The sequence below is a fragment of the Branchiostoma belcheri genome, unplaced genomic scaffold (assembly GCF_001625305.1).
Source record: "Branchiostoma belcheri isolate BF01 breed outbred unplaced genomic scaffold, Haploidv18h27 scaffold67, whole genome shotgun sequence".
Lineage (NCBI taxonomy): Eukaryota > Metazoa > Chordata > Leptocardii > Amphioxiformes > Branchiostomatidae > Branchiostoma > Branchiostoma belcheri.
Window position 1 is genome coordinate 332,674 of NW_017804320.1, and position 15,066 is coordinate 347,739.

General features: G+C 39.3%; 3 protein-coding genes across 3 annotated transcripts in view; all 3 read left to right on the forward strand.

Moving 5' to 3' along the window:
- The first annotated feature begins 3,238 nt into the window (after nucleotides 1-3,238).
- On the forward strand, nucleotides 3,239-10,176 carry LOC109483868 (leucine-rich repeat-containing protein 15-like). Its single transcript, XM_019787011.1, has 2 exons — nucleotides 3,239-3,318; nucleotides 9,002-10,176. The coding sequence occupies exons 1-2, from the start codon at nucleotides 3,246-3,248 to the stop codon at nucleotides 10,174-10,176; spliced, it is 1,248 nt and encodes a 415-aa protein (XP_019642570.1). The 5' UTR covers nucleotides 3,239-3,245.
- Nucleotides 10,177-11,928: 1,752 nt separating this feature from the next.
- On the forward strand, nucleotides 11,929-13,741 carry LOC109483916 (tripartite motif-containing protein 3-like). The gene has a single exon (XM_019787055.1). It carries the CDS (start codon nucleotides 11,933-11,935, stop codon nucleotides 13,736-13,738), a length of 1,806 nt encoding a protein of 601 aa, XP_019642614.1. The 5' UTR covers nucleotides 11,929-11,932; the 3' UTR covers nucleotides 13,739-13,741.
- Nucleotides 13,742-14,810: 1,069 nt separating this feature from the next.
- Nucleotides 14,811-15,066, forward strand: part of LOC109483869 (tripartite motif-containing protein 3-like) — a 1,610-nt gene continuing 1,354 nt past the window's right edge. Inside the window, exon 1 of the mRNA XM_019787012.1 lies at nucleotides 14,811-14,819. Coding sequence (XP_019642571.1) covers nucleotides 14,811-14,819 — 9 coding nt within the window. The remainder of the gene's footprint in view (nucleotides 14,820-15,066) is intronic.

The following is a 15,066-nucleotide window of genomic DNA, read 5'->3' on the forward strand; positions in this document are numbered from 1 at the left end:
TATGAGAACTTGACTCTTCATCTTTCTTGATGACATCTTTGTTTCTTTGTTTGTTGCTGCTCAGTTTTTTATGTTTGTGTGTTTGAAAACTTGACTCTTCATCTTTCTTGATGATATCTTTGTTTCTTTGTTTGTTGCTGCTCAGTTTTTCATGTTTGTGTGTTTGAAAACTTGAGTCTTCATCTTTCTTGACAAAATCTGAGCCGCGTATCTGTCTATAGGAGGGTTTGAGGAACAGAGTAATGACTCCGTGGATGACCTTCTGATCCATGTCGACGTCAAGGTCAAGTATGAAGTGGTGGGCGGTGACCTCATGGCTGTTGCCCATCAGGGGAAGGTCATTACCAAGTTCCCTCATTCTTCCTTCAAGATGTGGGCTTCTGTTAACAAAAAGGAAATAAGAAACATAATATGAAGGATTGATCCTTAGTATCATTACTAGACTAAGTAAATCTATTAGTCATTTAGTTCTTCATCAAAGAATCAAGATTGCAAAGTTCTACATTCCAGATATTTTACATTTGATTCAATATTTTTCAATAAGGCCACACCAATTTAATTTGTTGTTTCTCAAATTCGCCCTGTCCATTTTTTTCTGATTTACAAAAAAAAAAAGGTTTTTGTTCTAAATCAACAGAATGCTCAATGAAAGACATATTTTGAAGAGAGTCCTTTTCTTCCTAGTTCTTAATGTTTTTCAATGTAACAATGCAATTTTGTTTCATTAAAACTTCAAAATCTATCGTTTTAATTATAAACCAGCCTGGTATGTTCACTTAATGGCTCATATTGTAACATTTCCGGCTATCATGGGGTGCCTTGGCCTGTTTTTTTATAATAATTATTTTGCCCTGTCACTTCATATTTTTTCTGAAAAAATCCGAGAAACAACAAATTAAATTGGTGTGGCCTAAATTTCTTTTTTTTGTAATACTATGTAGCTTGCTTAATATATCAGATTCTGTTTTATGCATTTTAAATGGCAAATTTCAAATGGATTCATCTTATATTAAGTTTTGGTTGTATTGTTGATAAACTTGAAGTTAGACAGCTACACTTTTGTCCTTTTATATGGACAGAATGCGGTTGATTTTTTTCATTCCGTTTGCTTCGAAATTCCGAATTAAAGCTGCAAAGATCTTTTGAGCTCTGTTAATCCAGCTAAATTCTTCTCCCTGCTCAGAATCTAAGCTTCTATCCCACCTCAGGGCTCGAAATTAACATTGTCCCAGTGTCAAATGACACTAAATTTTCAGCTTGGGACAATTCAAATTACGTTTCGGGACAACTTTGGGGCAATCGGAAAATTCTAAGACCATCCACGTCATTTGGGAACGGGATCCATCCATCCTGCTGCAGACTGCTGGCAGCCTATAAATATATAATACTCTGACAAACATTTAAATTTGACCAATCAGGGATTCCAAATATCAGGGACGGTGCCATGCCCATGATATTATCATGTATTTCCCTACATTTACTAATAAAGTGGACTTCAAGTTGTACAAATTCAGTTGTTGTTTTCTTATTTTTGTCATCAACTTATTTCCTGAAAAGCAGGCTGGGACAGTCCATCTTCAGTTCGGGCCAATTGAAATCTATGTTCGGGACAATTCTGGGACAATAGTGAAAAAAGTTAATTTCGAGGCCTGCACCTTCGCCAAGAAGGTTATGTTTTCAGAGGCGTTCGTGTATGTGTGTGTGTGTGTGTGTGTGTGTAAACACGATAACTTGAGAAGGCTTAAATGGACTGACTTGATATTTGGTAGGTGGGTAGGTCTTGATGAGACCTACAAAATGATTAGATTTTGGGCCCCCTGGCGGCTTGTCATGGTACTGCAGCAGAACTTCCGGTTTTGATATCTCATGATCCAGACATGCTAGGGTGACGAAATTTAGATGGTAGATAGCTCTTGTGCTGGGGATGAAGTGACATGAGTATGAGCCCCCTAGTTGCTTGCTCTAGAACTGCAGGGGGGTTTAAAGGACAAATGTTTAAAAGAGGATAACTCAAGAACCGATTGATGGATCATCGTGATTTTTGGTATGTAGGTAGCTTAAGTGATGCTTGACATAATGATATTACAATTATGCAAATATTGATGTAATTTGCATAATTAATGAGGAAATTCTATAAATCAGCTGCATTCCATGATAGGAAGTTCAAGCTTGTAACATATGTTATTAAGAACGAGAGAAACACAGGCAAATATCGATTATGCAAATGAAGACTTAATTTGCATAATTAATAAGAAAATGTTATAATTGCATAGTGGTAACTGCCTGGAGTTTCATACTTGGGGTGTTTGAAAGTTAAGTGAAGGTGAACATAATTAAACATAACTTATTCAAATAAGGACCACATTTGCATAATTTATGAGAAAATGGCATTCTTTGTTAAGATAAGACTGTCTTTTGGTGGAGAATATGATCAACAGACTGATATAATTCATGCAATTGAGGATCCTATTTGCATAATCTGGGTGATTAGTATATTTCTTATTCATAAAGGCTAACATCATTTGGCGAAGGTATGAGATCGTGGAACTCTAGTTAAGATTGACACAATAAACCTCCCCTACTTAAATGTTTACACTTAATACATATTTTATCAGCATGGTTGCTTTGATGAGTGTAAAATTTCATGAGCCTTTAAATTTCAGAAAATTACACTGGGCCACAGCAAGTAAATTTTATGGATGACATCCTCCACAGACTCCAAGTCTAATGCAAGCGGGCGAAAAAAAAACAAGGTTCCTATGATTTAACATTTTGACTCAATCATTGTACAAATGGTTTTGATTCAGTGGGAATATCACATAAAAAAATTATACACAGCCAACATCTCACATCACTGCATCAAACTGAAAGTAAGCAACAAAACATTAAATCAGAGCCTTTTCTTGTCTCCTCTCTTCATAGTTATCTGTCATCCACCTTCCGGCAAGGCTACAGACATCTGTCAGAAGGCAAAAAAAATGTTTTCTTCTTTCAAAATCAGGTGAAAATTAATGTGCGTGCTAATGTCATCCATAAAAATTACTTGCTGTGGCCTTGGTGCATAAACACTGTAACCAGATACTATATATATCTATATTATATTATATACTATTAGCTGGTATAAGCACCCTTCAGTGTACATACAGCTGGCTCAAATGTCTCACATACTGGTGCCGCATGATACCACTTTGGAACTATTTTGAGGCCAAGCTTTTTAAAGCAAGGGAGGCATGTGCCTGAGAGCCATGGGTGTTCCCAGATTGTCTTGGGTGTGTTTACTATGTTTCCAGGCAACTGTGTCCACTGTTACAGGATCAGGTACACTGTCAATTGTTTTGAGTTCGCAGGAACTTCATTTCATAGTAGAGGGATAAGGCATGTTTAGTATTATATAATTATACTGTGTTTTAAGTTCAAGGTTTCACCATAGCATAATATTCATGACACAAACATAAATTTCAAGCCAAAGCAAATATTTTGGTACCGAGTATTTACAGTAAGGCCATCCGTGTGCGCATCGATTTTCGCCTGTTCTAAAAAACAAAGGTCCTGGATCACATTCTCCGAGGACCTGGCCTAGCTCTAGGCCTGGGTAGTCCATGGTAGTTAGTGACAATATGGAGCCGGGCACCCAGGCTACTGAAGCTCCACGACTCAAGAACTCAGTACATACGTATCGTGCCGATTCATAAATTCTGCAAAAAGCCAGCATGTGCTGGCTTGTCGTATACGTCGCTAAGTACTGCCAAAAATTCACAATACCAGCTTTGTATTGCTGTGGTTTAGTAGCATTTTTATTTTTGGAATTTTTTTTATTCACCTGCCCGAACTAATTTGGGGGTATTCAGGGGATGTCATCCATAAAATTAAGGCGGTGTGGCCTAAAACTGTGTTTCACCATGCATGCATAGCATAATACTCATGACAAAAACATAAAACCAAAACAAATATTTTGGTACCGACTATTTACAGTAAAACATATTATTAACAGATGACATGATCCACGTTTCAGTTGGGTAAATACATGTACCTTTCAATCATGATTCAATTTCAATCTAATTTCTTTACCCATACTTCACATATAGTGATTGGATGTGACATAATTAATGTAGTCTGTTAAACTTTTTTTTCTGCTATTAAAAGTCTAACACCATCCAATTAAAGTTTGGAATTTCAATTTTCCCATTTTGACAAGTGCTAATTAAATATATTTCCAATATCAAAACATTTAGATGAAGATTTTTAAAACATACATGTTGTAATTGACAAGTATGATGTACAGTTATGGATTATGATCATAACTTCATGAATACTCAATTTGAGAATTTTGCAGAAATACAGTGTGCATGTAATATTTCCTGCAGGAATTTCTGCAAGAATGACCCAGGCCTATAGCTACATGTAGAACCAATGACCACAGGATATGAGTTCTATTATGCATTAAATTCTTTTTACAACTGTTAGGCCACACTAATTTGATTTCTTGATTAACGGATTTTTGAAAAAAAAATAATGGAGCGGGCGGGCGAAAAAATAATATTAAATAAAAACAGGCCTAGATATCCTGTTATGGCCCAAAATGGTCGATAGGAGCCATGAAGTCAATATACCAGGCTGGTTCAAATCAAAATTTAAACTTTTAATGATACCACTGCATTGAAAGATGGAATAACTGTAACAACTACTAGTAGGAAGAAAAGGAAGTTGATTTCAACTGTTCAGGGCAAAATATGAGCATTTTGCAGTTGATTCTAAATTTTTATAATTTTTATTTGCAAATCAAAAAAAAAATGAAGCGGGCGAATCCGTTAATCAAGAAATTGGTGTGGCCTTAAAGAAAAAAGCGTGACAGCGTATTCAGTATAACGTCTAACATGTTTTTATTTACGATTCACTGATGAAAAATAAATAAGTTGTTTTCAAGCACTATACGTCATTATCTCAGTGTGAAATTACATTCAATAATTACATGTAACACAAACAAAAATACCAGAGTCTGACCCATGTGAAAAGGTTCACCCCAAAAATGCACCCTTAAGGCTTGTTGTCTACGCATGTTCCATTGTTATTGTCTATAGTGGACAGGGCGTGTCAGTGTCATCACGCAACACAGCTCTCTGTCTTATAATTAGTTGTTATTGACAGGGTCTCAGGTCTTGTGTTTGTTTCAAGGTTTCTTCAAGGTGTATCTTGGTGAGTCCAAGTCTTTTTGTTGTATAAGAATATTCTTCTCAATATGAAATAGGCTCTGAATTCTTAGACCGGTAAGAATAACAACCCCTTATAGAAATATTGAAGATTTTATCAGTTTATGATACAGTTATTGCCAGGTAAACTTTCCATACCTATATGTAACGATTACTACTGTAACATTATCTAATACTACATATTTTTGGGAATGCATATTGAAAGTTTTTTTTTTTTTTATCTGACAAACTACATTAATTAAAACTGAAAAAAATCTGTTTCTTCTTAACCCTTCATCTAAAACGCCTGAAAATTTTAAATTTGGAAAAAACTTCCTTGCCTGTCATCATACATGTACATGAGCCATTTTGCACCATTTATTTGAGCATATAAGAGAGTTTGATCTTTTTTTTTATCTGCCACAGATTATGTTGTTGTTACTGCAAAGTCAGAAATTCTAAGGTCATTGAAGTGCCCCATCCCCTAAGGCCACACCGACTTAAATCTATGGATGACATCCGCGCGCTCATTGATTTTTGTCTGTTCTCAAAAAAATAATAATAATAATAATAATCCACTAAGACTCAGGCCTGGCGCTAGGCCTGGGTAGTCCATGGTAGGTAGTGACAATACGGAGCCGGGCTCCCAGGCTACCGATGCTCTATGACTCAGACCTCAGTACATACGTAAAGTGCCGATTCATGAATCATGAAAAAGCCAGCATGTGTCGGCTTGTCGTATACGCCGCTATGTACTGCTGCAAATTTACAATACCAGCTTTGTATTCCAGACCTGTGGTTTAGTAGCATTTTTACTTTTTTGGTCAGAATTTTTTTTATTCCCTCACGCGCACTAGTTTTTGGGTCTTCAGAGGATGTCATCCATAAAATTAAGTCAGTGTGGCCTTATTTGAGCATAAGACAGCTTGATTTTTTTTATACACCACAGATTATGTTGTTGTTACTGCAAAGTCTGAGGTCATTGAGGTGTCCCATCCCCTAAGGTACATTTAAGGTAGTTACAGCCAAAGGCAATGTCAGTCTGACATGATAATTATCTAGTCCAACCACCCTCTTATCTGTGAAAAAACAATGTTCCAGACAAGACAAGACTTACAATCTTCTTGGATTGTTGAAGACGCAAGGTTATCAACTTAAGTTGATATCTCTCTGTATAACGGTCAGTTACTTTGAAATTCCTTTTACTTGTAGAGGTCTACTTATTAATTATCAGCCTATAGGCATATGTTAGTGTAGAATAAGACTTAGTACAATGACAGACAGGGAAGCTCGTACCAACAGCATGACTATATACCCTGACTTGCATACATTGTAATAATGTAACAACTGATCATGTCAGAGGTTGGGTAGTAATATTGGCATTTACACTTTGACTTGCGGTGGGGATCAGGATGACACTAATTTGTCTTTATTACTAATAATCAACTGAGCAGGGAAAACATTAATTTGCCTTGAATCAATATGAACGTGAGGGCTGGAAGTAGTACCTGCATATAATTATGCAGGGTAAAATTGGAGCTGTGCAGGTATTTCTGATGCCTATCTGTACCCTGTACTGGTCTATGTAATGGGTTTATATGGCATTGTGTGACATAATATGATGTATTGTAGATTTTCATTTGCTGCATTGATAATTACCACTTATGGAGTGTAGAATAAATAATGGTAAATGAACAGGTTTTTAAGTGTTTTCTAAATTCTGAGTGGTAAATTTTGTCTGGTGCAGGTAAATTTCATTATCAGTATTAAGCCTTGGTCACAACCCACCGTACGTGCATCTGCGTGCTGTCTACGTGCAAAAACGTGGGCAAATGTAGGGCATCCGTGCGTGGTGAGTACCGCCTCCATACAGAATCCCACGGATTTGGGAGCATGCAGACACGCCATAGAACTTTAAGTGCATGTAAAACTTTTTCTGCGTGCGGTCTACGGATTCACCACCCTTGCGTGCAAGTACGGGCGACGCGTGTGCCCCGTACGTACCGTATGGAAGAAGCACTTGTGAGTACAGCCTCCTTACGGTAAAGTTGCAATCGCACAGAGATTGTACATTGTAAGCACGTACAACTCACTTACCACTTGCACAACAAACAATGCACGCAACCGCTCACGGCCAGACGTGGCGTGCAGACCACACTCTTACACCTTGCGCAACCGTGCCCCAGGTTTTCATAAAAACTTAGCAGACATGGCCTCCCAATAAAACATGCAGACAAAAAGCATGTACGGCGGGTTGTGACCAGGGCTTTAGTGACCTGCATCAGTGCAGGTATGCAGAAAAAAGGATTTCAAGCCCCAATTAACAAGCTTCTGACATTATTCCTGCTCTCTGCTGAAGAAGGTATATATCATGAATATATCCAACTCTAATTCCAACTCTAATCATTACGACATTAGTCCTCCGGATAGACCATACATTAATTTTCACTATTATAAGTCAGTACATCTGAAACTTACAGAAGCCCTAGACATGTACGGTCATGTATTACAGGTACAGTACATGCATACACAGTCTAATTGCACCCGAAGGTCATTTTTGTTTTGCTGAATTGTCCTATCATTATATCTCTACATAGATCTATGTAGTACTAGTATTAACTGTACCCAAATAGACTTGGACTCAATTCAAGACATTTTTTTACAATTTTGTCAAATAACTTTAACACTTTCTGCTGGTCAAATTAGAAGGAAAATTTCAGTATTCCACCACATTGAAGCAAGCTTGAAGGGTTTAAAAAGGTCTAAGGTTAAAATCTGGGTTCTAAAAGGTGGTACTTCAAAGTTCCCTTCTTTAGCAATCGTAAACAGCCCATTTACAGGGGCCTGCATGGGGGGACCCGAAAACGCTCAACGCTAAATTTTAAGAGCTTTCGATTACGTTAAATTCCAAGTGGCTACAATGCATTACGTGGAATTAAAATGGCGAATACGCTTTACGCAAAATGTGCCAATTACGCTCTACGTTGAATTAGAGCGGTCTGTCTACACTCTACGTAGAATTAAAACGGCCGATTATGCTCTACGGAAAAGGGCATGCGGGCCACCATTTACCCTTGAGCCCTCTCCCCTCTTAACTTTAGCATCATGACAGTTGTCAGTAGTGATGGGGTTCTGTCAACGCAGTAAATTTTGTGGTGATTTTAGGACCGGACATTAAGCTGTGGTCCACAGTTCATTGTGCTTGTCAAAATTAGAGCTAGGGGAATTTCCCTGGTACAATGAACCTGTAAATAATGTACATAGCATCTGTCTTCTCTGTCACGACTAGTGGAAGATTAGCTCTTCAGTGATCTAAAACAGATCACCAAGGCCACACCAATTTAATTTGTTGTTTCTTGCATCGCCCTGTCCATTTTTTTCTGAATTTTGCAAAAAAAAAAAAAAATTTTTTTTGGTTCTACATAAACTGCAAAATGCTCAATGAAAGAGTTTGACATATTTTGGCCCCAACGGTTGAAAAAAGTCCTTTTCTTCCTAGTTCTTAAGTTTTTCAATGTAACAATGCAACTTTGTTTCATTAAACGTTCGAAGTCTATTGTTGTCATCAAAAGTTCAAAATCCATAATTTTAATAATTATTACAAACCAGCCTGATATGTTCATTTCATGGCTCATACTGACTAACATTTCCGGCTATCATGGGGTGCCTTGGCCTGTTTTTTTTTATTATTTCACCGTCGCTTCGTATTTTTTCTGAAAAAATCTGAGAAACAACAAATTAAATTGGTGTGGCCTAATCTGGAGACTCCTTTCTTCCCTGACATTACATTAAATTTTCATTGTTCTTTCTTTCAGACACAATGTCCAGCCTTCTGACAAGAGTACTGCTCCTCCTGCTGTTCATACTTGAAGATTTGCAGACAACAGGAGCCTCCTGCGACTGTTCAGCTTCAACCTGCCGCTGTGGAGGACTCAGCCTTACCACGATACCACAGGACCTGCCAACATCCATAACCTCCCTGTACATGGAATACAACAACATCACAGAACTACGCATGCCAGATTTCTCAAGATACAGAAACTTGTCCAGTCTCTCCCTCCCCGACAATCACTTGTTTGTGATCAGGAGTCGTGCGTTCTACCACCTCACGAACTTAACGTCCATAGACCTTCGCTGGAACAAGTTGACCAGTCTGAAAGCTGACACGTTTGTGGGGCTTGGTGGGCTACAGGCACTGAATCTGGACTACAATAACATCAGCAGTATTGATGAAGGAACTTTCAGTGAAACCCCCAAACTCGTTCACTTGCTTCTTGGATCAAACAGGCTGACGTCAATCTCACCAGGCAGTTTTACCGGTCTAAACCAGCTCCAACTCTTAGATCTGTTCTCCAATCAGATAACGTACATTCAACCTGGAACATTCTCAAACCTTCCCCAGCTTAAACACCTGTACTTGTATCAAAACAGAATAACTAACATACATCAGCATTCATTCTCAAATCTACCCCAACTCCAGCTTTTGTCCCTGTTCTCCAACAAGATAACAGAGATTCGGTTGGGTACATTCACAGATCTGCCCCGACTCCAAGAGTTGGATCTAGACTTTAACCACATAACTAACATTCAGTCTGGTGCATTTTCCAACCTATCACAGCTTGAGTACTTGGGACTGGGCCACAACCAGATGAAAGTACCCTTACTAACAACTATCTGTCATGAACTATCGTCTGTCCCAACTCTAATTCTTACCAACAACCCCTGGCAGTGTGACTGTAGAATAGTCTCCTTAAATCTACAAGATCAAACATGTCAGTCTTGTCCACGTGAAATCATGGACCAGATTATTTGTACCGAACCTGCCAAATTCCGCACACAAAAGCTGAAAGACATCAACGTTGCAGATCTCAATTGTACAGAGACCTCAAAGGCCAATTCTGCAACTAGTGCAAGTCACCTGCAACATTCTCCCAACATGTTAACATTGTATTTATTATTGTCAGTGCTAGCACTATTGCTGGAAACTTAATTATTTCTCTCTACTAGTATATAGATATTATAAAGCTCCAAGTTTGGTGTAAACTTCAACAACTGGGCTAGACTAGGCTGGTGGTCCTGTACCTAATTAGCCAAATTTGGAAAACGTTGCCAGTATCACAAATATTATTTATATATACTAGTAATATAAGTCTAACTTGTAAGTGACTATATACTCTAAATAGTATTACGTACGTATATACCCACCTAAAATTGCAGAAAAATCATACTGAATAACTTGCAAGGTGGCATGCAGGTTCCAAGCAAAGGCCAGTATACTACAGGTTTGTGTCTGAATGAACAAAACAGACAATATTGCAAGCCTTTAATATACTTTGGGGATGGTTATGATACTATAATTACAACTACAAAATGTACAGTGAACTGAGGCACTATATATATAGTTTACCGATAATGTTCTATACAACAAGTATAAGACAAGTATTCATAAGAGAAATACTTCACTCAATCATTCATTCACTCATTCACTCACTCCCTCACCCACCCACCCACTCACTCACTCACTCACTCACTCACTCACTCACTCACTCACTCACTCACTCACTCACTCACTCACTCACTCACTCACTCACTCATTCATTCCACTAGGTTGGAAATAACCACCTGTAAGATTGTAGATACATTTTACTATTATATATATCTATATCTAGGCCAATATACTAGTAATGATATTTAGGCCAAAGTTTGACTCCATAATAACTTCTGTAATTGTCACAGTATGTATTAGTGTTTAGCCAATGTATAACTGATTTTGTTGTCTTGATTCTGGAGTTTATAACCTCCAGTCAATTGTGTATATCAGGTAATGTTAAGATTTACAATAGGTTGTACATAATTGTAATATATTTATATATTGAGTCTTTCATACAGATACATGTACATATCATTTTTATTGTACAACCTAATGATTTTATATTTCCTCAAAAATAATAAACTGCATCATATGAAACCTGAGTCTAATGTTGTCAATGTACTATATTCATTTATTTATTTATTGTTATGATCAACTTTGCAGGTTATACTGAATGTTTTGTTGTTGACACTCAAGGTTGTAAATCTGACTGATTTCTAAAATCTACATAAAAAGAAACAAACAAATTATAAATGTCAACATGGATGTCTGTATATAGCCGTGATACATGCATATTTACATGACATCTCTGCTATATATATGTACAGTTGCTATAAAAATACTAAATGCCTGTGAAAAAAAATCATTAATTTTGATGCAGTCCAGGTCGAAGCTTTGCTAAGTGCTACATCTATCTTACCTGCTATCAACACAGTACCAAGTTGCTTTTTTTCCCAATTTGATATAATTTATAATATGTGTGCTGAATTTTTTTATATACATGTATATAGTCTAGAACTAAATGTACTGTAAGAAAAGGGGAGCCAGTAAAAACCCTTCTGGTCCAGGGTCGGGGTTCGAACCCACGACCTCCCGAGCACCAGAGCTTCATTAACCAGACGCTCTAAGTCTAACCGCTCGGCTGAAAAGGTCTAGACCCGTCGGCCGGGTCAGTTGATAGTGCCTATAAACCCCCCACTGTTACAGTACAATATAATTATTTTGAAAGAAATGACCTATACTCCCCCTCATCCATACAAACTCACATGACTATCAGGCTTACTAGCTTATCAGTTATATCAGCTGTAAACAAACTACAACATGGACTTTGATTAGGGGTGGGACTATAGCTAGGACAGACTACCTCACAGAAATCATGGCTGCCATGTCACAAAGTCTGGGGGAACAAATCCACGAAGAACTGTCCTGTAGCATCTGCCTGGAGCTGTTCACCAGGCCCAAGGTGCTGCCCTGTCAGCACACCTTCTGTCAGGACTGTCTACAGGACCACGTCGAGGTCAGAACACCTTTGGAGTGTCCCAACTGCCGGCAACCATTCAGCCTACCACCTGGTGGGGTCCCTGCTTTACCCGACAACCACCTTGTAGCAAGTCTGTGTGGAAGAATCATCAAGCAGAGTTTTCCTAGTAGTATAGATAAAAAGAGACAGCCAACATCTTCAGAACAGTGCAGTTTTCACCCAGGTGAACAGCTATCTCTGTACTGTGAGGAATGTACCGTGCAGCTGTGTATGACATGTTTAGACGAGGCTCACAGGGGTCATAGTACGATGTCCTTGAAAAGAGCCTCCCAGGAAAGGCGGGCTTCAGTACAGACCCTGATCGGGGAGGGGAGAGATGTTATAGAGACTTACTGCGGCTTGCTACGAGATCTGAGGGACAAGGAAAAGTTCCTGACTGATCAGAAGACGCTGACAGAGAGCAGCATTCATGTGGCTTTCAACCAAACAGTACAGATGCTGACTGAAAACAGGAACGGGCTGCTGGCTAAAGTGGAACAAAGGTACACGCTGAACATGGAGACCATACAGGGTCAAAGAGATGACATTCTGTCCACAGTTTCAGAGATATCCGCCGCGTGTGACAATGCTGAGGTGACAATGCAGCAAAAGGGGAGGACGTCCTTTGACCAGGAGATTGGTTTAAAACGGTTGGTGGGAAAGTACAAGGGTAGAGCAGGCCAACACCCTACGGAAGCCAAGGTTGCCGTGTTCCAGACAGTAGAGGTGAAGGTACCACCACTAGGATTCGTGACTGTTCAGTCCATCTCTCTCCCTGATAGTCAGGGAGTCAGCAAGGATCCGCCACGTACACAGAGCGTGAAGTTTGGCGGACGGGGATCAGACCAGGGAAAATTCGACAGACCACACGGTGTTACGGTGTCCAAAGATGGCCTGGTGTTCGTATCAGACTACGGAAACGAAAGGATTCAATGCTTCAACCTACAGGGCACTTTTCTCCACCAGTTCCCAACAGTCGTGTCAGTGCAGGGCGTTTTCAAATCTCTTGTGACGGCCAAACAGAGGATGAAGCCAGAAGATTTGTCCATGGACAGGGACGGTAACCTGTGGGTGGTGGGTTCCGATAACTCCGCTGAGTATGCCGTACAGTACAGCCCCAGAGGTAAGCTGCTGACCAAGATCGACTTAAAGCGCACAGGACGGCAGAGAAAAATTGCCATTGACACAATAAGGAACAACGTCATTATAACAGAAACGTCGGGCTCAATGTCACCTCAAGGTGTCCTGTGTGTGTACAGGCCAGACGGGACACTTGAGAGAACACTGGGGGGCCAACACAAGATGGCACGGCCGGAGTACATATCTGTGAACAAGGGAGGGCACATCTTTGTCTCACACTTCATGGCGTCCTGCGTGTACGTGTTTCGTGAGGACGGGCACATGCTGTCTGTTTTCGGGGGCGAAGGAAGCAGGGAAGGCGAGCTGAAGTACCCAGGAGGCATTTGTACGGACAGTTCCGGTAACATCATCGTGGCAGACAAGGGGAACAAGAACGTGGCAGTGTTTGACAGGACTGGGAACTTCCTGAGATACATCACTAGTGTGGAGGGTCGACCTGTGGCCGTTGCCATGGCACCAAAGGGACAGCTGGTAGTGACTGACGACATCCACAACACCGTCACCATTCTGTACAGTTACTGACTCCTTACATTTAGTAATCTCGATCCAGTTTTAGCTCGCTAAAGAGCTAATCTCAAAATTTCAATGTAGTAATTCTGCTGGATTTTTCACTTGGTGGATCCTGACCCATCTAAATGTTGTTACAACTAAGGCCTATCATAAATTCATTAATACTCAGCAATGACAAAATCTGTATACATGATCGATGTATTACTAACTAAAGCTGTATTTCAAAAGATAATTTCAAAATTAAGAATTGGTTACTTTACGAAGCTGATCTAGAGCTGATTTTCTGATCTGCCTATAAAACAGCTTTACTCAGTCAACAAATTGACTTTTTTAGTTTTACATATTAATTTACTTACACCAAGTTACAGTCTTCATATTAAGTTGGACCTACATTGTAATATATATATACAAATGTATATTATCAAATAAATCACTGTTCTTTATAAAGTCATAATGCAATGTTAGTTTGACCCTATTTTGTTGTGTACTAGTAAGTTACTAGATAATTTGGAGGTATCAAATCTACATTGTGTTCTATTGAGAAATTCTTTGTTAGACCCTGTTCATACCAGACTTATATTTAGCGGTTTCAACCGGTTTTTCAAAAACCGGTTTTTATTTAACCTGGTGTGAACGCAAATTAACCGGTTTTTTAGGGGTTTAAATCCGATTTTCAAAAACCACCTCGGGAGGTGGTTTTTTAAGGGTTTTTGAGGGGTTTTTCCACCGAAAAACCTGGTCTGAACGCTAAGGGTTTATTGAACCGGTTTTTGCGTCATAATTCCGGGGTCACGGGGTCAGCATCCTGGCCGTGGACGACCTAAAGCTTTTTTATGGCGTTGTTTTGACCAATTTGAGTTCGTTTCCACTGTTTTCCCACGGTTTCTGTTAATTTTGAGATCGATGGAATCAGCATACGCAACCTGGTCGACAGACGAGACGCTCCTGATACTTATTTATGTATTTGTGGAGAGCTGGACTCGCCGAATTTGACAAAGCTGGGGGGGGGGGTCTCTACCGAAACAAACATGTTGGAGGAACCTGGTTTATTTAAGGATCAGTGCCACAGTAAAAGGTAATGAACATGAAGACGGTATACAAGAAGGCGACAGCAATCGGAAGAGCGGGAGGAACGGTTATTCAAACTGCGTCATGCCCGATTAATTGGATATTCACCGGACAGGATTTTTACAAAACCGGTTATGAAAAGTCTGGTATGAACGCTAAGGGTTTTAGCCGGGTTTTCCTCCGCTAATTATTTAGCGGTTTCAACCGGTTTTTAAAAGTCTGGTATGAACGGGATCTAACAAGGGTGACTCACTGTGTCATGAACAATTCAT